This window comes from Pelobates fuscus, chromosome 4 (assembly GCF_036172605.1).
Source record: "Pelobates fuscus isolate aPelFus1 chromosome 4, aPelFus1.pri, whole genome shotgun sequence".
Lineage (NCBI taxonomy): Eukaryota > Metazoa > Chordata > Amphibia > Anura > Pelobatidae > Pelobates > Pelobates fuscus.
Window position 1 is genome coordinate 82,109,572 of NC_086320.1, and position 23,014 is coordinate 82,132,585.

Below are 23,014 nucleotides of genomic sequence, written 5' to 3' on the forward strand. Positions count from 1 at the left end.
GTGAACATTCTTCTCTGCTGCTAAGGTGGTGCCCACTGCCCGGCTTACCTGGCACAGCATATTAAACCATTTAAAAATCCAGCACCTATTCCCTACTTCTAAATATAAATTGGCACGATTGTGTCTTCCATAACCTTTACCTGGAAATAATATATAAAATAAAATTATGTAATATAATTTATTTGTTATTCTATATGTATTGTTTTATTTTATTTTTTATTGTCCAAAATGGAACTGGGCAGAAATTTGAAATAGATTTAAGTCAATATAATACATTTCCTTTCATTAACAATAAATTCAAGAGTCAAGAACTTTTTGGAAATACAGAGGTTAATATGATTTGGCAATACTAAGGTTAAGGGTCACTTGAGTCTTACTTTAGGCAAATGGTCTTGTGAAGGTGATTTTGGCTTTTTTAACATTTTCTTTATTTCTAATCTGTTTCATGAGGTCGTTGCACCTTGCTATAGAGTTTTTTGTTTGTTTTTTTCATTTTCTTTTTTTCTGCACCAAAAGATTCCCATTTTGTTAACAGTGGCTGTAGATCTACTTTGGAGCAACGGACTTTTTAAAAAAATATTTATTTGTGGTTTGTTTTTGTGGTTTTAACTTTGGCTACATGTTATATATTTTTTTTCATTAGCTGAGTTTTATGAATATGCTTCGCTATCTTTTGATACAGGTTCGTTTACCTTGTCACTTTTCTATATTTTTGAGTTTATCTATTTGGATGCACTTAGGAGAAACCAAAATTAAAAGAAAAGCTTAGAATAACACCAACAAATATGTCTCCCTGGACTCTGAAATATTTATGATTGATTTTAAATGACCTTGTATTCATTTTTGTGTTGTATTGTAGAGTGCTTTTTATTGCAATATTTATAATTGTCTTCTTTTGTGCAGAACTGTACTTTTGATATTTCTGTTACACATAATTGTAAGTTTAAATGCTTAGTTCTTTTTTGCTTTTTTATGTTTTTATTCTTATCCTACTTGTCCATTGTTTTCGGTTATCTAGAAGCATACACTTGCTCTGTGTTTAGATGTTTTACACTTGTTTAAGGTGACATATTTGTAGAATTTGCTGTAACAATAATATCTAGAAAAATACACCTTATAAATACATTAGAAATGTGGTACAAAACATTTCATCATGTAAAAGTCAACTCTTTAGAGATGTTTTACACAAGGATTTTCTTTCAGCAATTAATTATGCCATCAGGCAAAACAAGATTTATATAACAAAATCAGTTTATATCTTTTTGCTGCTACCCTGTGTTATGCATGTACTGAATAGGTTTATAATACAAAATATTTAATATAGTCAAGGAGAAATTTCCTGTTAATATATTATAACACATGCAGAAATATGCAAAGGTACAAATACTAGCAGCCCCTTCCATTCAACAAAGTAAAGACATGTAGCCTCTAAGTCATACAATATAAAACTATCAATATAATGACATTTTAAAGGATAAACTGCCTGCACATTAGTTTGGTTTGCTTTTTCTCTATTATAAAGTGTACGTACACTACGCCAATGTATAGAGTGATTTTTACTAACTAAATAAAAGAAATACATTCTTTACATATTTTTGATTTTAGATATGCTGAGACAATTGATATCTAAGATACAAATTAGATTAGTGCAAGGCATCCAATAACACAATGCAAAAGAGATGCACTAGAAGAAGAGAACAGATGATACTTAGAAGTGGGATTATGGCATATAACCATAATGTTCAAAAGTGAGTTTTTTTTTTTGTCATCTACAGATGTAAGCAGCAAGAAAACAAGCAAATATTTCCAGTGACTTCTAATTATTCAAAAATGCATCATTATTCTACATAGAAAATGGTATTTAAGGTATGCTATCCCTTTAGAAAATTACGAAAAGCTGAGACTACCAGTGGAACAAAGTGTTAAAGTTTCAGTTTATACCCATCAAGTAATGAGAACATAATCTGCTTACTTTTTGACCTCCCATTAGTATGTAGTTTCTTTTAATGTCAGAACAAACATTGGTCCCATTGCGGTTCATAAAATTGTATAGTGATGGATTACATTTTAGATTTATAGGAAATAATCTCACAGGGTAAAACCAAATCATTCTACATTGTGAACATTGACCATTGCATGTAATACTAAACACAATCTGAAAATAATTGTTCTTCTTTTTTATTGAAGACCAAGTCAAAATGTTAAAATCAAGTTTCCGGTTACATCACCACTGCTTTTTCACTTTCCATGATTTTTCATTCATGTCATATCACAAGCCTGTGTAAAAAATAATATGCAGTTACAGAACGAGCCAAATATAAAAAAGGAAAGCTGAACTAGAGACTTGGTATCATAATAATAAAAAGAATATCATATACATAAATATATCGTTTACACACCAATATATGTACAGGTGCAGTTCTTTCTCTAAAATATGTAGCCAAGGAAAAATATATGTTTAGAAAAACAGATGACTACTAGAAGATATATATTTTTTTTAAATCACGTATCGGGCAGATTGACTATTTTACAAATTACTCACAATACAAAAAATTATTTATTTGAACTCTATTTGGGGTTTCCAAAGGTGAGTTTTTACATTATACGGTCAATTTTTTTGCTGAAACCTACACACAGAAAACACTGTTTAAACTTCTCCTCCTAAACTTCTGGTATGTCTGGAGAAAAAGAATGAAGCATACGCTAAAAAATTCTTCTGCAGTTAAGCATTGTGGTAATTCTATGATGCTCTGGGGCTGCTTTGCATCCTTTGGCAATGGAAACCTGCAGCATGTGGAAGGCAAGATGGGTTCATTGGAGTATCAGGAAATCTCAGGAGAAATTTTCATGCTGTCTGTGAGGAAGCTGGAGCTTGGGCGTCATTGGACCTTCTAACAAGACAATAATTCTAAGCATACCACAAGTTCCACCAAGGTTTGGTTGTAGAAGAAACCCTGGAAAATTCTACAGTGGCAATCACAGTCAGCTAACTTGAACCTCATAGAAAATCTTTGGTGGGATTTGAAGAAGGTGTTTGAAGTACGCAAACCCAAGAATATTACTGAACTGGAGGCTATTGCTCATGAGCATTTGGCTAAGATTCCTCAAGAGCGCTGCCAGAAGCTAATGTCTGGCTATGCATCTCATTTGCAGCAGGTCATAACAGCAAAAGGGTGCCCTACTAAGCTCTAAAGATGCTTGCCATGAAGTGATTGAATAATTTTGAGACTGGAGAACTCATTAAGTTGCATTTTCAGTTGAATTTGACAAAAAAAAAAGCAACCTGAAGCATTTGTTGTGTTGAGCTATTCCAATTGCTTTTGTTTGATTTGTTCATTGGAAACAGCTGAAAATCTATACATTTTGAAAATATATCTGATATTTAATGGAGGGTTGAATACTTTTGATTACAACAGCATGATGTGCTAAAATGATTTTAGAATTTTTTATATTTTAAAATGATTTTATTTTTATTTATATGCTTGGCAGACAAAGCCCAGTAAGTATGTAAATAAATTAATTTTAGCAGTAGTGTACACACAGTATATGGGTGTTTACGTCACTGCTAGAGAAAATGCTGACCATGTATGCATGCAGCAACTGAGTTGCAGAAACACAGAAATGCAACTGGGTTTTAAAAAAAATGGTGAAAAAGTGAAAAAGTCACTGCTGTGCATGAATGAAGAGCTGTCACTTCTGTGAAGACAAGTCAGGGAACTGTATGTGCTGTTCTCCAAGATTAACTATTTTGAGTCTAAAGATTGTTGCTTAGACAAGCATAAAATAGTTTATTAAGAATGTGGAGTTAATATTAAGCTTCTCGCCATTTACAATATACTGCACAGCTCAGCCTTTCATAGCAAAAGCATGAATAGGGCTATGTACATTAGTGGGAAAACTTACATTTTTCCTTCTCTGCCTCTATACTTTCGCTATCTGTGTCACTTGGAAGTGTCCATGGTTGTCGGGAACCTTGAAGCTGTTCAAAGGCTTCTTCCTAAGTAGTAAACAGAAAGCAGACAAGACTATCAATTCAATCTGACGTTCTGGTTTATCCTAAGCAATATAGAGCTTGATGTAATATTATTGGGCGAGCTTTTGCAATGATTTAATATGTTACACTTTTACATTATTTAATAGAATTCAAATTATTTCAATATTTTTGATATTTGTTATATATTTTTGCAATATAATATATATATATATATATATATATATATATATATATATATATATATATATATATATATGTGTGTGTGCGCTTCAGACTTGAGAAAGGTTCTCCCGAAAGCTTGTCATTAAAAAATTCTGTTAGTCCAAGATACAAATGTTATCTGTTTTTTACATACATATACATATATATATATATATATATATATATATATATATATATATATATATATATATATATATATATATATATATATATGCAAGAATGGGGGTCAAGGGCTGCGCTTGAACAAAAGAAGTAAAAAATATATAAAAATATATAGATAAAATAAGCAATAATAGTAAAATCAAGTAAAGTTCATCCGGATGTATATAAAAAAAATATATATATATATATAATAAATATAAATTGAAACAGTCTCACTGGTGTGTAATGATACAGTAATAATCCTCAAGTGTTGCTCCGTCCGTATGGTAGGTAGTCCATATATGTGAAGATAAAAGAGAAAAGGAAAAGCTGCCAATGGTGAAATATTGTATGTCCAGATGTGGTATATATTCAAAGGAAATGTATTTCACTCACATTTGTTGGAGCTTTAGCCAGCTCTAGGAGAAAAGACACTTAGTGGTTTGATCCCCACTATCGGATGTACTTAGATGGTTGGTCCGTCTATCCGGCTTGGAATTCCTGTAGTGTAGGCTAGGACCTACTCAGATATGCGTTGTTCTTTAGTGCTGGGGAGATAGGTCCGTCTTTCCGGTATTGGATGGTAGATGTCCACGGAATATATATAAAACAGCAAATAGTGTTCTCAGTGTGAACAACAAGATAATATATTTAAAAGAATTATACTTACAAGAATAGAGCAGACAGGTACTGCTCTATTTTCACAGCACTGGTGGAATTATCCCCACCTAAGGATTTCTTTTGACGGGATACACTCCGGGTAAATAATAAAATAAAAAAATAGAAGGATAAAAATAATAATAAAACTATAGAATAGTAATATAAAAATTAAAATTAATAAAAATGCCAGGAGTAGAAAAAGTGTATAAAACACAATAAAAATAAGTATACAATTGGTCCTAGTATAAAAGGTAACCAAAAATAACTTTTATTGATTAAAATACACTTATTAAAACCATGTACGCGTTTCACCTTTGGGGTTTTCTCAAAATGGTAAAAGAACAGTACACCTGGCAAGGAACTAAATATATAAGTTTACAGAGGTTGAATATGGCCCCAAAATTTAAGTGCACCAATCACAAACAAGTATTAAAAACAAAAACTTTTAAGTTTTGTTTTTAATACTTGTTTGTGAAAGTTTTGTTTTTAATACTTGTTTGTGATTGGTGCACTTAAATTTTGGCGCCATATTCAACCTCTGTAAACTTATATATTTAGTTCCTTGCCAGGTGTACTGTTCTTTTACCATTTTGAGAAAACCCCAAAGGTGAAAAGCGTAAATGGTTTTAATAAGTGTATTTTAATCAATAAAAGTTATTTTTGGTTACCTTTTATACTAGGACCAATTGTATACTTATTTTTATTGTATTTTATACACTTTTTCTACTCCTGGCATTTTTATTAATTTTAATTTTTATATTACTATTCTATAGTTTTATTATTATTTTTATCCTTCTATTTTTTTATTTTATTATTTACTCAGAGTGTATCCCGTCAAAATAAATCCTTAGGTGGGGATAATTCCACCAGTGCTGTGACAATAGAGCAGTACCTGTCTGCTCTATTCTTGTAAGTATAATTCTTTTAAATATAATATCTTGTTGTTCACACTGAGAGCACTATTTGCTGTTATATATATTCAGTGGACATCTACCATCCAATACCGGAAAGACGGACCTATCTCCCCAGCACTAAAGAACAACGCATATCTGAGTAGGTCCTAGCCTACACTACAGGAATTCCAAGCCGGATAGACGGACCAACCATCTAAGTACATCCGATAGTGGGGATCAAACCACTAAGTGTCTTTTCTCCTAGAGCTGGCTAAAGCTCCAACAAATGTGAGTGAAATACATTTCCTTTGAATATATACCACATCTGGACATACAATATTTCACCATTGGCAGCTTTTCCTTTTCTCTTTTATCTTCACATATATGGACTACCTACCATACGGACGGAGCAACACTTGAGGATTATTACCGTATCATTACACACCAGTGAGACTGTTTCAATTTATATTTATTATATATATATATTTTTTTTATATACATCCGGATGAACTTTACTTGATTTTACTATTATTGCTTATTTTATCTATATATATTTTTATATATTTTTTACATCTTTTGTTCAAGCGCAGCCCTTGACCCCCATTCTTGCATTTTCTTGTTTTCAATAAAGGGTTTCCCGAGTGATTTCCCTTTTAGGGTTGCTGCTTAATTGAATTAGCGCAGACTCTTCCTCCTTTTTGTTTTACCACATATATATATATATATATATATATATATATATAAAAATATTTTGAAAAACATATTTTAAATGTTTTTCTACAAATTTTAAATTATTTGAAAAGTTTATCCAAAATATTAAGTGAAGGCCATAACCTTTGCAGTTCTGTGTAGTGATTATGTTACCATTAGTCTGTGGATGCTATCCCCTAATTTATTTGTCAAATTATTAAGGAGTAGTATTTAAAAAAAACAGGACTATCAACAGCAACCTGAGATGGCCCACCAGTGTCATAAAGTGGTATTATTAGCTTTTAATCTTATTAAGAAATTCATGGAAGAGTTTAGAAGCTAGCCTCCTGCCCACCGACTATGGGCCATATACAAAGACTCTGTTCAGGAGCTACATCTCCCCAACCACCATTAGTGCCCTGGGTGCCACTGGTTCAGCACTTTCCCTTCATGTGATTGGAACCAAAAGCTGGTTCTCTGGCGGCCCTTTGCGTAAACCAAACCCATGAATAATCCCAGCTATGGAACTAATTTCGGCATGAGAGCTTTGTGGGTTACCGGTCACCTCAGCGGGACTTAAACGAGGTGACCATGTGGTTTCCGGACAACTTGGTTCGCGGGTTTGAACCACTTTGAAATCCGCCAGGAGAGCGCTTTTTGGAGGGAAGGTGCCCAAAACTAAGGGGAACAAATGCTACATAGGAGCCAGCCAGAGCACCCTGTATTGTGGCCACAGGAGCTCCCAGAAGTGACCGGCAAAAGCACCAAATGCCCTGGAACTGTTTTGGGCATAGGACCATGTATGCGGCCGGTCAGGACTTTCACACAATGGCGTTTCCCCTACACTGCATGGATCCGAGTGCTATTTAGAGAACTTGGGCGCTCAGATCAGGGCTATTTAACGATATATCATTTGTGGGGGTTCCTATTTGTTTTGTATGTATTTTTTATGTATTTTGATATTTTATGTTTTTATGCCAAGTCACTCTGACACAGGAATTTGTGGACATTTTGTGGGAGTGTTTTGGGTGTGTTTTACTGTGTATAAGTGGGCCATTTGGCCATGATTACACACATTCGTTTCTACCCTTCACAAAGTCTAGGCTGATGTTTTTGGATTTGGGAGCTATAATCACTGCTTCACTGGGGATTTGGGAGAACTACAGCGGATATACTCAGCTGGAGTATAGGGAATCCATTACACAAAGCAACTGCAGTACCCATAAATAACACAAGCAACTCAATTTAAAAAATAGGACCGGCACACCAAAGGACTTCAAGATCGTGTTTTGGTGCAGTACTACTAAAAGGTCGCCTATCCCTGGCCTATACATTAACCACACAACACCTATAGGCAATTACAGATCTCTCCCCAAATTATACTTTTTTGCTGTTATTTGCTTACAGAACTACTGTGTTGTTGATATTTTCACTTAAAGGCATTTAAAGCATTAGAGGATCAAATCTCCAGTGTTCATTAACCGACTTGTTCTCAAGCTTGAAAACAATACATTTCTAAAATTAATCTATCATCTTTTTCAATTAAAATATTCTTACTTCTGAGACACTAGTTTTCTGAGAAGCATATCCTAGTGTTTCCATCGCTACTTGAGCCTGAACTCCTGATAGCGGGCTAGCTGTCCATCCAACCTGACCCTTAACAGGTGCAGATCGATTCCTTTGCCCAGCGAAGAGCATATCCTTGTTTCCATGGTTACTAGGAGTCAGTGGTCGAGACAGCAAGCTGTTTGGAGTTACAGGTCTACCGAGTGGTGTTAGCGGGTTTTGAAGCTTATTTGACTGTGAATTTGGAGTTTGAGGCCTACTATTTGGCAGACTTGAAGCCTTTCCCCTACTGTTTGACTGAGGTGGTGATTTGTTCTCTTGAAGATGAAGTTGTAGGCTTTTCGTGGTTTGATTTGGCAATTGTGTTCTAGATTTCTGTAGTTGAGACATCTGGTACACTGCTTGCTGATCACTAGTAACTGCACCACCTTGCTGGTTGTTGGGGCTCTTTGACATGCTCGCTTCAGCCATAAGTGCCAAGTCCTTTTCAATATCTAAAACAAGAAATCAGAACATTTAGTAAAGGGCTTGTGTATTATTTCTGCAAGGAAAGCAATGTAGCTAATCAGAATGTTCCCAATCCTAATGTAAGGAGCCAATGAAGGCTCTCTACGACTGTGTTGCTTGTGAGAAAGCCAGCGAGGAACAATGTTTTTTTGGAGTTGCTTAAAGATGTAATGCTTATCACCAGCTGATTGCAGCCACGCATACATAGCAGTACTGGTTATAACCTGAGCAGTTGAAACATTTTTAAAATACAGCATTACCCATGATTAAAGATGTCCCGAACAGTTCGCCGGGAACTGTTCGCCGGCAAACATAGCTTGTTTGCGGTTGCCGCGGCGGGCGCACATATGCAATGTTCGGTCCGCCCCCTATTCGTCATGGAGGTGGGAGGGTCTGGGAGGGGGGGTCTGCTGCTGATTGGCTGGAATGTGTCTGCTGACTGTGAGGTACAGGGTCAAAGTTTACTCAATGATGATGAATAGGGGGCGGACCGAACATTGCAAATGTTCGCCCGCCGCGGCGACCGCAAACAAGCTATGTTCGCCGGCGAACAGTTCCCGGTGAACTGTTCGGGACATCTCTACCCGTGATGCATGCAGAAATGTGTGAATTTTACATTTCAGAGAATTGAACATATATCATAAATATCCTTTTCTGCCAGTGTTCACCATCACAATTATAAATACATATTTACCCCTGGTGAGTGTACCATGGATGCTGTAAGCTTACAGAGGCAAGTAGTGTAGGACTTGAGACAGACAGACAGACAGACAGACAGACACACACTCTCTCTCTCTCTCTCTCTCTCTCTGAAGGTAAACGTGTGTGCATTTATAAAAAATATGCATTTCAGTGATTGCATGAGCATCCGGTTATTTGTATTTTGACAAAATTCACAATTTGACAATATTTATCATACATTCACATTAAATTACAAAGCATAATAAACCATGATGGACATGACCATGGGTTGAAATTGTTTAGAAGCTCTACCAGTCTCTGGTTGCTTCAGTCATTGTAACTATTATTACTCTCGGCACATATCTGCTCTCTCTATTGATCATGCAGTAGCTAGAGATGCTATAGATGGGACTGAGAGAACTAGTAGAGAAGATGTTTTGTTAAAGGGGTACTCTAAGCACTATAACTGGCTATTATTATGGTAGTGGTTTCAGTGCCTCTTTAAAAGGACAAATCCTGGTGCCTATAGCCACATCTGGAGCCGGAGAAGGATACTTACTTAAGATGCTTTAGATCAAACTGGAAAGGAACCCTTTAGGCACCATATCTCAACTAAGTGGTTATTGTGCTGGGAGGTCCTGGGTGCTGGATCTTCAATGGAGCTAAGGAGTTAAAATGTTTAGCATCAGCTGATGCATGAAGCCTATTATTGGTGCCTAGTGCAAGGAATTGAAGCCATGGGCAAAGGAATAGGTAGAGGATCTGGAGGACTTTTACTGTTGGGAGCAATTCGTGGGTAAACTATTTGTAAACCTTTTTAACTCCTTAAGGTCATGCAGTGCACAGGACCTTTAGGCACCATAACAACTTCATCTAAATGCCCAGAGTGTTCCATTAAATAAAATAAATCACAGAAGACAGACAAAAAGTCATGTAGATATCTCAGCGTGTCTCCTAGTTTCTGATGTCTCCAGAACCCTTCAATGATATACTCGTCCCATAATACAGAGCTCCCCATTATAGATATATTTTTGGTGATGCCTAGCTTCCTCTAATAAAAGTGTTGGCTTAGAGGGAGTACAGAGACAGAAACAGCATATTAGTAGCCGAAAAAGTTTAACTTTCTGAAAGTTGCTGCAGACAGATATTAATTTGCTTGTTTTCTTATCATGTAAAGTATCATTGAAAGTAAAAGAGATCTTTAGTAAAATTACATTGTGATTTTTAGGTAAAAAATTATATTTAAGCTATGTTTCTTTTTATAAATAAATTAGAATAATTTTTATGTAAAGTGTATGCGAAAATAAAAATGTTTTCTAAAATAAACAGTCAATATGGTAATATAATGTATTTCAGCTACAGATAACAATGACAAGATGCTATAGCATGAGGAGTAAGACGTGACACTTAGCACCTGGTTGTGTTATTTTGCTTTCTGTCCGATGACAGATTGGTGAACATTCCGATACTAGGATACAAAAAAAGGTCACTTTCAGCACATACCAGCAAGATGCTTTTCCATGCTCTGCAGTTCTTTTGCGGTTAATGCCTCTTTCAGGAGTTTCTGGCTCTGGGAACCTCCACTTCTGGCAGACAAAGCTTCTGAATCCCAGACTGGTTGACGCTAAAGAAGTTCAAAAAAGTAAGAGAATGTTCTTTTACAAACAAGTTCAAAATTGAAATAGGAAAGACATAATTACACGTTCCCTGTGCACAGAGCTTTCTGGAATTGGCTGTTTCCTACTTGGTGTGCCTACTGTTCTAAGCACTTTTAAGAAGGCATCATGTTAAAACAGGACATGGACACATTAGAATCTTTGGTTGCTATCAGACTATAATGCTTAGAATCTTCACCAAGCTAAAGGCCCACTAGAGGTATTGTATCCATGCACACCCAAGTATGATGACAATATGCTTTTTATCATTATGAATTATTTTCTGTCTATTTTATATTCTTTAAAGCATATACAATACATTGTTCATGATAAACAAGCATAAAAGATATACAAGACAATTAAACCTTTTTGACAGCAATAGTTGTACATTTTTTATAATGCCCATATGTGTCAGTTATCGAGGAATTTAAACTTGTGCAAGGTATAAAGAATTCTGTAAGGTTGTTCCACCTCTGGGAAGTTCTAAGAGAGAAGTTTACGCAACTATTTTCATTTTGTAATCAAGAACAAAATATACAAGGTCGTTGTCTGAAGGACATCGAGACATCGGAAGTAGGCTCGCAGCTCAGAAACGGATCTACAAATAGAAAGGTGAAGGGTATGTCTGGATTTTTGAGTTGCACAATTGAATTCTAGTTAACATCACGATAGTGCAACTACGTTGGAGAATAAAGGGGATTATACAGAATATTGAGTTTACTGAAGTGTGGTGCAGACACATAACCTATATCCCCCAGATTATGGGTTCCTAAACTTTTTAGACAGAGTACCAAATTATGTGCATGGGATTAGCTTGGAAACCCATTCTTCACTGTAATAAAAACTCATAAATCTCAGAAATGGTTTAACCCCTTAAGGACCAAACTTCTGGAATAAAAGGGAATCATGACATGTCACACATGTCATGTGTCATTAAGGGGTTCAAATGAGTTGTTTTTGTACATTTTTAGAAATGTGCATAAAAAAAAAAAATAACAGCTCTGGATTTTTGAAATCATACAGGCTCCTGTACAGTGCAGCAGGAGGGGGCGGGGAAGGGGAGGAGGAGAAGGGGAACATCATTTAAAGGTCCTCTGTAGTGATGTACCGAACTGTCCGCCGGCGAACAGTTCCCGGCGAAATTAGCGTGTTCGCGTTCGCCGCAGCGGGCGGACACATGCGCAGTTCGATCCGCCCCCTATTCGTCATCATTGGGCAAACTTTGACCCTGTGCCTCTCGGTCAGCAGACACATTCCAGCCAATCAGCAGCACTCCCTCCCTTCCACACCCTCCAACCTCCCTCCCAGCATCCATTTTCGATTCATTCGGAAGATGCATGCTTAGTGAGAGGAGGGAAAGTTTAGCTGCTGCTGATTAGATAGGGAAATTGATAGCTAGGCTAGGGTATTCAGTGTCCACTACAATCCTGAAGGACTCATCTGATCTCTGCTGTAAGGACAGCACCCCAAAAAGCCCTTTTTAGGGCTATAACATCAGGCTGCTTTTTTTTTTTTTCCTGTGTAATGTAATTACAGGTGCCTGCCTGCCAGCTTCTGTGTGAGGTTCACATTGGATACTGTGCCTACTTGCCCAGTGCCACCACTCATATCTGTTTTAACAATTGGTTAAGCTTTAGATTTAAAATAAATAATTTGTTTTCACTGTAATAGAAGAGCAGTTGCCTGCCTGCCAGCTTCTGTGTCAGGTTGGATGCCTTGCCCATTTGCACAGTCAGTGCCACCACTCATATCTGTTTTAACAATAGCTTAAGCTTTAGATTTTAAAGAAATCATTTTTTTTCACTGTAATAGAAGATCAGTTAGTTGTCTGCAAGCGTCTGGGTGTCAGGCCTACTTCAGCGTGTGCTCTGCAGACCTGTGCCAGCGTGCTTTGACAGTTGCCAATCATATCTGGTGTCTCTTTAGCGTGCTTTTACAAAGAAAAAAGGTTTCCAGTGTAAGCTAATAGCAGACAGTCAGTGTCCTTCAAGCGGCTCTGTCAGGCCTTCCTTCAGCGTGTGCCCTGCACAACCCTGCCAGCGTGCTTTGACAGTTGCCAATCATATTTGGTGTCTCTATAGCGTGCTTTTAAAACCAAAATTTGTTTTTCACTGTTATAGATTGAATAGCAGTTACTTGTCTTCAAGCGGCTCTGTCAGTCCTTCCTTCAGCGTGTGCTCTGCAGAACTGTTCCAGTGCACATTGCCAATCATATCTGGTGTCTCTATAGCGTGCTTTTAAAACCAAAATTTGTTTTTCACTGTTATAGATTGAATAGCAGTTACTTGTCTTCAAGCGGCTCTGTCAGTCCTTCCTTCAGCGTGTGCTCTGCAGAACTGTTCCAGTGCACATTGCCAATCATATCTGGTGTCTCTATAGCGTGCTTTTAAAACCAAAATGTATTTTTCACTGTTATAGATTGAATAGCAGTTACTTGTCTTCAAGCGGGTGTCTCAGGCCTACAGTGTGTGCTCTGCAGAACTGTTCCAGTGCACATTGCCAATCATATCTGGTGTCTCTATAGCGTGCTTTTAAAACCAAAATTTATTTTTCACTGTTATAGATTGAATAGCAGTTACTTGTCTTCAAGCGGGTGTCTTAGGCCTACAGTGTGTGCTCTGCAGAACTGTTACAGTTCACATTGCCAATCATATCTGGTCTCACAGTAGCTTGCACGCATAGTACCACTAATCCCCAAAAAAATGACAGGCAGAGGCAGGCCACCCGCAGGGGCCGTCGTGGTCGTGGTGCTGTGATTCCCTTTAGCCCTAGAATAATGCCCAGTTTTCAGAAGCCACGTACCCTGAACTTGAAAAGTTCTGAGGACTTAGTTGACTGGCTAACACAGGACACCCAATCTTGTACAGCCTCCGCTCGGAACCTTGACGCACCATCCTCCTCCAGCTTAGCTTCAGGCACCTCTCAAGATAGCACGCACCCGCCTGCCGCCACCACCAAAACTAGCACCACAGCCGCTTTACTTGGTATGTCAGAGGAGTTATTCACACACCCGTTTGAAGAAATGAGTGATGCGCAACCATTATTGCTAGAGGATGTAGATAACAGGGATATGTCTAAGGCAGGCAGCATTAAACACATGGAGGTACGGTGTGATGATGATGATGTTGTACCCACTGCTGCTTCCTTTTCAGAGTTGTCAGATACAAGCGAAGCGGTTGATGATGACGATGCGTCCATGGATGTCGAGTGGGTGCCGGCACGGCAAGAAGAAGAACAGGGCGAAAGTTCAGATGGGGAGACAGAGAGGAGGAGGAGACGAGTTGGAAGCAGGGGGGGTCATCAAAGGAGCTAGTGGCACAGTCAGACAGCATGCATCGGCACCCGGGGTCAGCCCGACAGCACGCCAATCAACGCATGCTGTGTCCACCACCAGAATGCCGTCATTGCAGAGCTCAGCAGTGTGGCCTTTTTTTTGTGTGTCTGCCTCTGACAACAGCGATGCCATTTGCAACCTGTGCCAAAGGAAACAACTACTGCTTTGCGTAGGCACATGATCTCACATCACAAACGCCTATGGGATCAACACATGAGTACAAGCAGCACGCCTACTCTAAGCCGCCATCCTCCTCCTGGTCCAGCATCTTCAGCCACGTCAACCACTGCTGTCCTTCTTGCCCCCTCTCAACCATCCGCCACTCCGTCTCCCGCCTTGAGCAGTTCCCGCTCATCTGCCCACAGTCCTGTGTTTCTGTCAAGGACATGTTTGAGCGTAAGAAGCCAGTGTCACCAAGTCTCCCCCTTGCCCAGCGTCTGACAGCTGGCTTGTCCGAACTATTAACCCGCCAGCTTTTACCATACAATCTGGTTGAGTCTGAGGCGTTCAAAAAATTTGTAGCTATTGGGACACCGCAGTGGAAGGTACCCGGCCGGAATTTCTTTTCACAAAAGGCAATCCCCAACTTGTACTCGATTGTGCAAAAGGAAGTCATGGCATGTCTGGCACACAGTGTTGGGGCAAGGGTCCATCTGACCACTGATACCTGGTCTGCAAAGCATGGTCAGGGCAGATATATCACCTACACTGCGCATTGGGTAAACCTGCTGACGGCTGACAAGCAAGGAATGCGTGGCATTGCAGAGGAGTTGGTGACACCGCCACGAATTGCAGGCAGTCCTGCTGCCACCTCCTCTACTCCTCCTACTCCATCCTCTTCCATAACCTCCTCGGCTGAGTCCTCTTGTGCCGCTGCTTCTTGCTCCACATCAACGGCACCCCCCCAGCTCCCCAGGTACTATTCCACATCCCGGATACGGCAGTGTCACGCCGTCTTGGGTTTGACTTGCTTGAAAGCAGAGAGTCACACCGGACAAGCACTCCTGTCTGCCCTGAACGCACAGGTGGAAAAGTGGCTGACTCCGCAGCAACTGGATATCGGCAAAGTGGTGTGTGACAACGGAAAAAATTTGATAGCGGCATTGAAGTTGGGCAAGTTGACACATGTGCCGTGCATGGCACATGTGTGTAATCTGATCGTACAACGCTTTGTGCATAAGTACACAGGCTTACAGGACATCCTGAAGCAGGCCAGGAAGGTGTGTGGCCATTTCAGGCGTTCCTACACGGCCATGGCTCACTTTGCCGATATCCAGTGGCGAAACAACATGCCAGTGAGGCGCTTGATTTGCGACAGCCCTACACGTTGGAATTCAACACTTCTAATGTTCCACCGCCTGCTCCAACAAGAAAAAGCTGTTAATGAATATTTGTATGACCGGGGTGCTAGGACAGCCTCTGGGGAGCTGGGAATTTTTTTGCCACGTTACTGGACGCTCATGCGCAATGCCTGTAGGCTCATGCATCTTTTTTTTTTTTTTTTTCAACGTATATTAAAATTTTTAGTATACAAATGTAAAAACATATCCCATGCTTTACCCATTTTACAGTACAACTGTACACATGCAACATAAAAGAAATCACTGAAATTCAACAACACAAAGCTTACATGGGCTTTGAGGTGTTTGCCAAAATGCATGTATTTGTAGCCCAGATATAACAGTGGCTATAATTAACCTATGTAAACTTGTCACATCTGGCACACTTATACATTACTAAACACAGAATAGTAGTGAACTAAAAAACAAATTAAAAAATTCTGGTATTTGAAGAATATATTCAAATCATTCGTTTTCTGCCTACATTTTGTCATTCAGTTTTCAATTCAGTACAAATAGATGTTCAGTGAATAAACAGCTTAATATGGGGTTGTTGCTTGCTAAAAACAGACAGTTATGCTTTCTTCAGAAAACAATTATTGAACATTTGAAACTCCCATAGAAAGTATGGCTTTCAACTTACTGAGACAAATTAAAATTTCAGCTTTGATGTTCAGCACATTACATGTATTTTTTTCAATATTTCGCTAAAACAGAACAGTTAAAAAAAAACAAAAAACATAAATATAACAAAACTACAACATTTATGCAAAAGGTTGAGGTCCTGCAGTAAAATGTTGATCAGATAAGAAGTTAGGTGGTATTATTTGTGAAAGCGGGTAAGAGAAGAGATTGGCTGGGTCAATGGACAATGGATTTACTGCATGAGTAGGGGGCAACATACCATGCCAGCCAGGGTAGGCTGCTTCTGGATACAATGGAAAAGATGGATATGGGAGACCTGCTGGAACAGTATTTGGCACATGGAGAGGTGGCATAATATTAGCACCCTGACTCTCTCCTATAATTACAGAGAATTCTCCTGGGAACTGAAGGCCATTGCTCAAATTTTGGAGCATATTCATGATCTCAGGCATGCCAACTTCCTCTCCTGTATCCTCAGAATTCTGATTCCACTGCTCAAAATTTGGGAAACCTGGAGGAGGGAGCCCTTGCTCGGCCATTTGTCTCTCCTCTCGTTCAACATCTGCTAATATGTCAGAGAAAATATCATCTGGGATATCCAAACCTTCTTTATGTTTCTTGGAAGATTTTTTTTGGGATAAGCTGTCCAGGAAGGATGGCTTGGAAGAAGCAAGATCAGAAGCAGAATAGGATGGTTGTCTTCCAAACCTGGACCTCCCAAAGGACGCAATCTTTGAGGGATGGGTTGGCCGGCAGGTAGAGGCACTAGGAACGCCTCCATGCCATGACTTCTGATGATTGCATATCTCAGCTTCCGATTAAGATAAGAATACAGCCGAGCATATGAAACTGCATCACTTGACGTTCTTTGATTCAGTCGGATCACACACATGTCCTTGGTGCACTCTGGCCAGATACGATCCACATATTCCCAAACAGACTCTTGCAAAATGCATCCTTCGGATGTTAACACTTTTGGTAAATCCTGGCAAAGATGACTGCTATAACCAGACTCTGGCGTGGCTGTAACTTTAAACTGCTTTATAGAGAACATGTGAAGGAATCCCTTCCACACACTTGAGTCTGCTGGATCTGTGAGTCTAGTATCTGGATCATACAATTTCTTGTTCTTCTTTTCAATGCATGAAGAATGTTGATTGCCATTAGTTATATGGTGTTTCCATATTTTCTCTGGTTTCTTGGTAATTACCCATTGGCTTAAGTCAGCATCACCTGGGGGGTTTATCAGCCCTTTGCATATAAGGCAGTCCTGATCTAAAAGGTGGCTCTTGTGTTGGGATGTTGTGTCCCTTTTCTCTAAGATGCAATCCTGCTGAGAATCCTGAGGCTGCCACACAGAATCAGACAGATCCTCTAGGGTCAAGTTCTGATCGGGCACGGTATCAATTTCAATTAACCCCTTGTGTGTCAGCTTTGTCATCTGAATCTGGTATGGCTGTCTTTCCTCTTTCGATTAGTTCCAGTGCATGTTTTCTCTTTTGAATTCTCCAGTTGGCCAGCTCCTGTGCAGCCATTTACGTTGCACTCATTAGAATCAAACACTGTGGGGTGATTTATGGCCCCCACCCACCGCGCAGGGGTGGGGGCCGAGGGGGGGGAGGACAGTAGGTCCCCCAATTGTGATTTATGGCCCCCACCCACCGCGCAGGGGTTGGGGAGGACAGTAGCTCCCCCCAGTGTGTATCATGGGCTTTGAGGACAGGTGTCAATCCATACCTGCTAAGTGACCCTATGTAGGGGTAACAGTCCCTATTCTGCTCTGTGTCAGTGTGTATCATGGTCTCTGTGGACGGGGAACAGTCTCTATTCTGCTCTGTGTCAGTGTGTATCATGGACTCTGTGGACAGGGAACAGTCCCTATTCTGCTCTGTGTCAGTGTGTATCAGGGGTTTTGAGGACAGGTGTCAATCCATATCTGCCAAGTGACCCTATGTAGGAGGAACAGTCCCTATTCTGCTCTGTGTCAGTGTGTATCAGGGGCTTTGAGGACAGGTGTCAATCCATACCTGCCAAGTGATCCTATGTAGGGGGGACAGTCTCTATTCTGCTCTGTGTCAGTGTGTATCATGGTCTCTGTGGACGGTGAACAGTCTCTATTCTGCTCTGTGTCAGTGTGTATCATGGTCTCTGTGGACAGGGAACAGTCTCTATTCTGCTCTGTGTCAGTGTGTATCAGGGGTTTTGAGGACAGGTGTCAATCCATACCTGCCAAGTGACCCTATGTAGGGGGGACAGTCTCTGTTCTGCTCTGTGTCAGTGTGTATCATGGTCTCTGTGGACGGTGAACAGTCTCTATTCTGCTCTGTGTCAGTGTGTATCATGGTCTCTGTGGACAGGGAACAGTCTCTATTCTGCTCTGTGTCAGTGTGTATCAGGGGTTTTGAGGACAGGTGTCAATCCATATCTGCCAAGTGACCCTATGTAGGGGGAACAGTCCCTATTCTGCTCTGTGTCAGTGTGTATCAGGGGCTTTGAGGACAGGTGTCAATCCATACCTGCCAAGTGACCCTATGTAGGGGGGGACAGTCTCTATTCTGCTCTGTGTCAGTGTGTATCATGGTCTCTGTGGACGGTGAACAGTCTCTATTCTGCTCTGTGTCAGTGTGTATCATGGTCTCTGTGGACAGGGAACCGTCTCTATTCTGCTCTGTGTCAGTGTGCATCATGGGTTTTGAGGACAGGTGTCAATCCATATCTGCCAAGTGACCCTATGTAGGGGGATCAGTCCCTATTCTGCTCTGTGTCAGTGTGTATCAGGGGTTTTGAGGACAGGTGTCAATCCATATCTGCCAAGTGACCCTATGTAGGGGGAACAGTCCCTATTCTGCTCTGTGTCAGTGTGCATCAGGGGTTTTGAGGACAGGTGTCAATCCATATCTGCCAAGTGACCCTATGTAGGGGGAACAGTCTCTATTCTGCTCTGTGTCAGTGTGTATCAGGGATCATTAGGATAGGTGTCAATCCATATCTGCCAAGTGACCCTATGTAGGGGGAACAGTCCCTATTCTGCTCTGTGTCAGTGTGTATCAGGGGTTTTGAGGACAGGTGTCAATCCATATCTGCCAAGTGACCCTATGTAGGGGTAACAGTCCCTATTCTGCTCTGTGTCAGTGTGTATCATGGTCTCTGTGGACAGGGAACAGTCTCTATTCTGCTCTGTGTCAGTGTGTATCAGGGGTTTTGAGGACAGGTGTCAATCCATATCTGCCAAGTGACCCTATATAGGGGGAACAGTCCCTATTCTGCTCTGTGTCAGTGTGTATCAGGGCTGGGCTTTGAGGACAGGTGTCAATGTTAGGTGATTTCTGCCCTTTATGGATTAAAAGCAGACTATGCATCAACTGTGCAATTTTCCATGGGAGTTTTGCCATGGATCCCCCTCTGGCATGCCACAGTCCAGGTGTTAGTCCCCTTGAAACAACTTTTCCATCACTATTGTGGCCAGAAAGAGTCCCTGTTGTTTTTATTCGCCTGCCCATTGAAGTCAATGGCGGTTCGCGCGGTTCGCCGGTTCGCGAACATTTGCGGAAGTTCGCGTTCGCCGTTCGCGAACCGAAAATTTCGGGTTCGCGACAACACTAGTCCTCTGCATTATGCAGGGGGACTGATAAGGACTTCAGAAAATACATATATTTCTCTAGCAGGTAATGACTGGTATTGGAGTGCAGGGTCAAGCCAGTGTTTGCTTGAGATAGATTTATTTTTGCATTGCTATATATTGCAAAGAAATCATAAACAGTGGTTAATTAGAAATTAATATAGAACAGATTGTTATGAATTGGGGGTGGCAGTGAAAAATAAAAAAATAAAAGGCGGACAATGTGGCTAGGTGAAGTAATATTTTAAATTAGGTGTGTCAGCAGTATGACCCCCATTTGCTGAGATCAACTGAGACTAGACCTGACTTGCTTCCAAAAACAAGATTGGATTTCTAAAGCAATAAAATTACAATACTGACATTAAGTTCTGGGTCAGCTTGCAAAAATATTGTCCTTATCTAAATAGTGTAGTTTCCTTTAGCCGAGTCTTTAATGAACTGTGACAACTGCCAACACTACTTTTATTCATTTCTACACTTAACTTTGAATGTTCAAAGCTTATTTAATGTTTTGATAGGCATTAAGATCCAAATGAACACCTGTCCTTTCATGTTTCTTTCCATTTTATAAACGGCATGTTACACCTTAACGTTACAAAGTGCCCCGTCATACCAGCTCATTTAGACAGTGTTAGGTCAATTTATTAAAATGGTTACAAGACATTTTCCAGCTTGTAAGGTCAGCCATGTGTCAGTAATTGGAATTATTATTATGTCATTAATTTTAGTGCCTACCTTGAACTTTTAAGTTTGATACTGTGAAAAACCCTGTATAATTAGAACAGTGTTAAATGTATTTCAGTACTTCAATAAAGAAAATGATGTTATTTTGGGCAACACCTGAAGCTTGCAAATAGAGTATTCATAGTGTCAGCTGGTTTTAGGACATTGGGCTGGATTTGGTTCAATGACCTCTGAGACTACATGGCTCACAATAAGTGCAGAAAATTGTATAAACAACTAAATTGACATGTTACAGAGCAAAAGGTGTTTTAAGCTATGACAAAATCTAGCAGAAGTACCGCTTATAAAGTGGCCAATAAAGCAATTCAAAGGGCATAACAGACATAATTTTAGATTTACAGGCAAAAAAAAAAAGAGAATTTCCTGAAGGACGATACCTAAATTAAAAGTATCAACTTTATTCAAATAATAAAATAAGATACCGTATATACTCGAGTATAAGTTGAGTTTTTCAGCACATTTTTTGTGCTGAAAACCCCCAACTCGACTTATACTCGAGTCAATGTCTGTATTATGGCAACTTACATTGCCATAATACAGACAAGGGGCTGGCAGAGAGCGTTTACTTACCTCTCCTGCAGCTCAGCTCCCTTCTACTCCGCGCCGGTCCGGTCAGCTCCCCTGTCAGCTCCCAGTGTAAGTCTCGCGAGAGCCGCAGGGTCATAGTAAATATTCAATTAACCCCTTAACGCCGTTACGGCGTTCTATGCCGTCCCGGCTTTAAAGGGCTTTAAAGCCGTTGCGGCGGCATAGAACGACGTAACGGCTTGCAGCCCCAGGAGGAGAGATGTACTCACCTCCGCCGCGATCCTCTTCTGGAGGGCTGCCTCACAGCCCAGGCAGCCCTCCACCGGCAAATCAGGCCCCCGGGGGCCATGTGATCTGTCTCAAAGAGCGATCACATGGCCCCCTATAGAAAAGTGTAAAATTAAATTTAAAGTATTTTATATATATATAATATATGTATGTATATATATATATATATATATATATATATATATATATATATATATATATATATATATATATATATATAATATATATATACATATTATATATATGTAATGTCATATATATAATAGATATATACACATATTATATATATATATATATATATATATATATAATTACAATAATACATAAAATAATTAAATAAAATATTGAAACAAAATTTAATGTAAATTATATATTCATATGTAATTTCATTCTAACTGTATTTTGTTATTAATATATATATATATATTGGTAACAAAATACACTTAGAATGACATTCTATATATATCTATCTATATATAAAATACAAATAACCGCAAATATATATATATATATAGATAAATACATATAATTACATAAAAGATTACATTAATATACATGTAGAATTTAAATACCTATAAATGCATATATATTAAAATTCTATGTGTATATTTAAATAATATTTTAACATAATTATGTGATTGTATTAATTAAAATTTGATTGACATGCCTTACAACACAGACAGAAAGTGCAGAAAATGTAATTTGCAAGCACTATATTTGACCCTGTAACTCTCCAAGACGCCATAAAACCTGTACATAGGGGGTACTGTTTCACTCTGGAGACTTCGCTGTACTCAAATATTAGTGTTTCAAACTGGTAAATTGTATTACTATATTATTGTTGTAATATGTTTTACTGTTTTAAAACACTAATATTTGTGTTTAGTGAAGTCTCCAGAGAATAACAGTACCCCCCATGTACAGGTTTTATGGTGTTTTGGAAAGTTAGAGAGTCACATATAAGGCTTGCATTTCATTTTTTGACATTGAAATTTGCCAGATTTGTTATGTTGCCTTTGAGAGCTTATGGTAGCCCAGGAATGAGAATTACTCCCATGATGGCATACCATTTGCAAAAGTAGACAACCCGAGGTATTGCAAGTGGGGTATGTCCAGTCTTTCTTAGTAGCCACTTAGTCACAAACACTGGCCAAATATTAATTTTTTGCTTTTTTCACACAAAAAGAAATATGAACGCTAACTTTGGCCAGTGTTTGTGACTAAGTGGCTACTAAAAAAGACTAAACATACCCAACTTTCAATACCTTAGATTGTCTACTTTTTCAAATGGTATGCCATTATTGGGGTAATTCTCATTCCTGGGCTACCACAGCGTCTCAAAGGTAACATTACTAATCTGGCAAATTTCTATTTGAAAATGGAACGTTCTATATTTGACTCCGTAACTTTCCAAAACACCATAAAACCTGTTAATGGGGGGTACTGTTGTACTCGTGAGACATCGCTGATTACAAATATGTGAATTTTGTTTTAGGACAGTATTATG

General features: G+C 39.1%; 1 protein-coding gene across 1 annotated transcript in view; it reads right to left on the reverse strand.

Annotated features, from left to right (window-relative positions):
- Positions 1–1,738: 1,738 nt before the first annotated feature.
- Positions 1,739–23,014, reverse strand: part of C4H8orf34 (chromosome 4 C8orf34 homolog) — a 182,241-nt gene continuing 160,965 nt past the window's right edge. Inside the window, exons 11-14 of the mRNA XM_063451341.1 lie at positions 10,858–10,978; positions 8,158–8,660; positions 3,904–3,997; positions 1,739–2,277 (exon numbers count right to left, since the gene is read on the reverse strand). Of these exons, the coding sequence (XP_063307411.1) occupies positions 2,270–2,277; positions 3,904–3,997; positions 8,158–8,660; positions 10,858–10,978 (726 nt within the window). The 3' untranslated portion in view covers positions 1,739–2,269. The remainder of the gene's footprint in view (positions 2,278–3,903; positions 3,998–8,157; positions 8,661–10,857; positions 10,979–23,014) is intronic.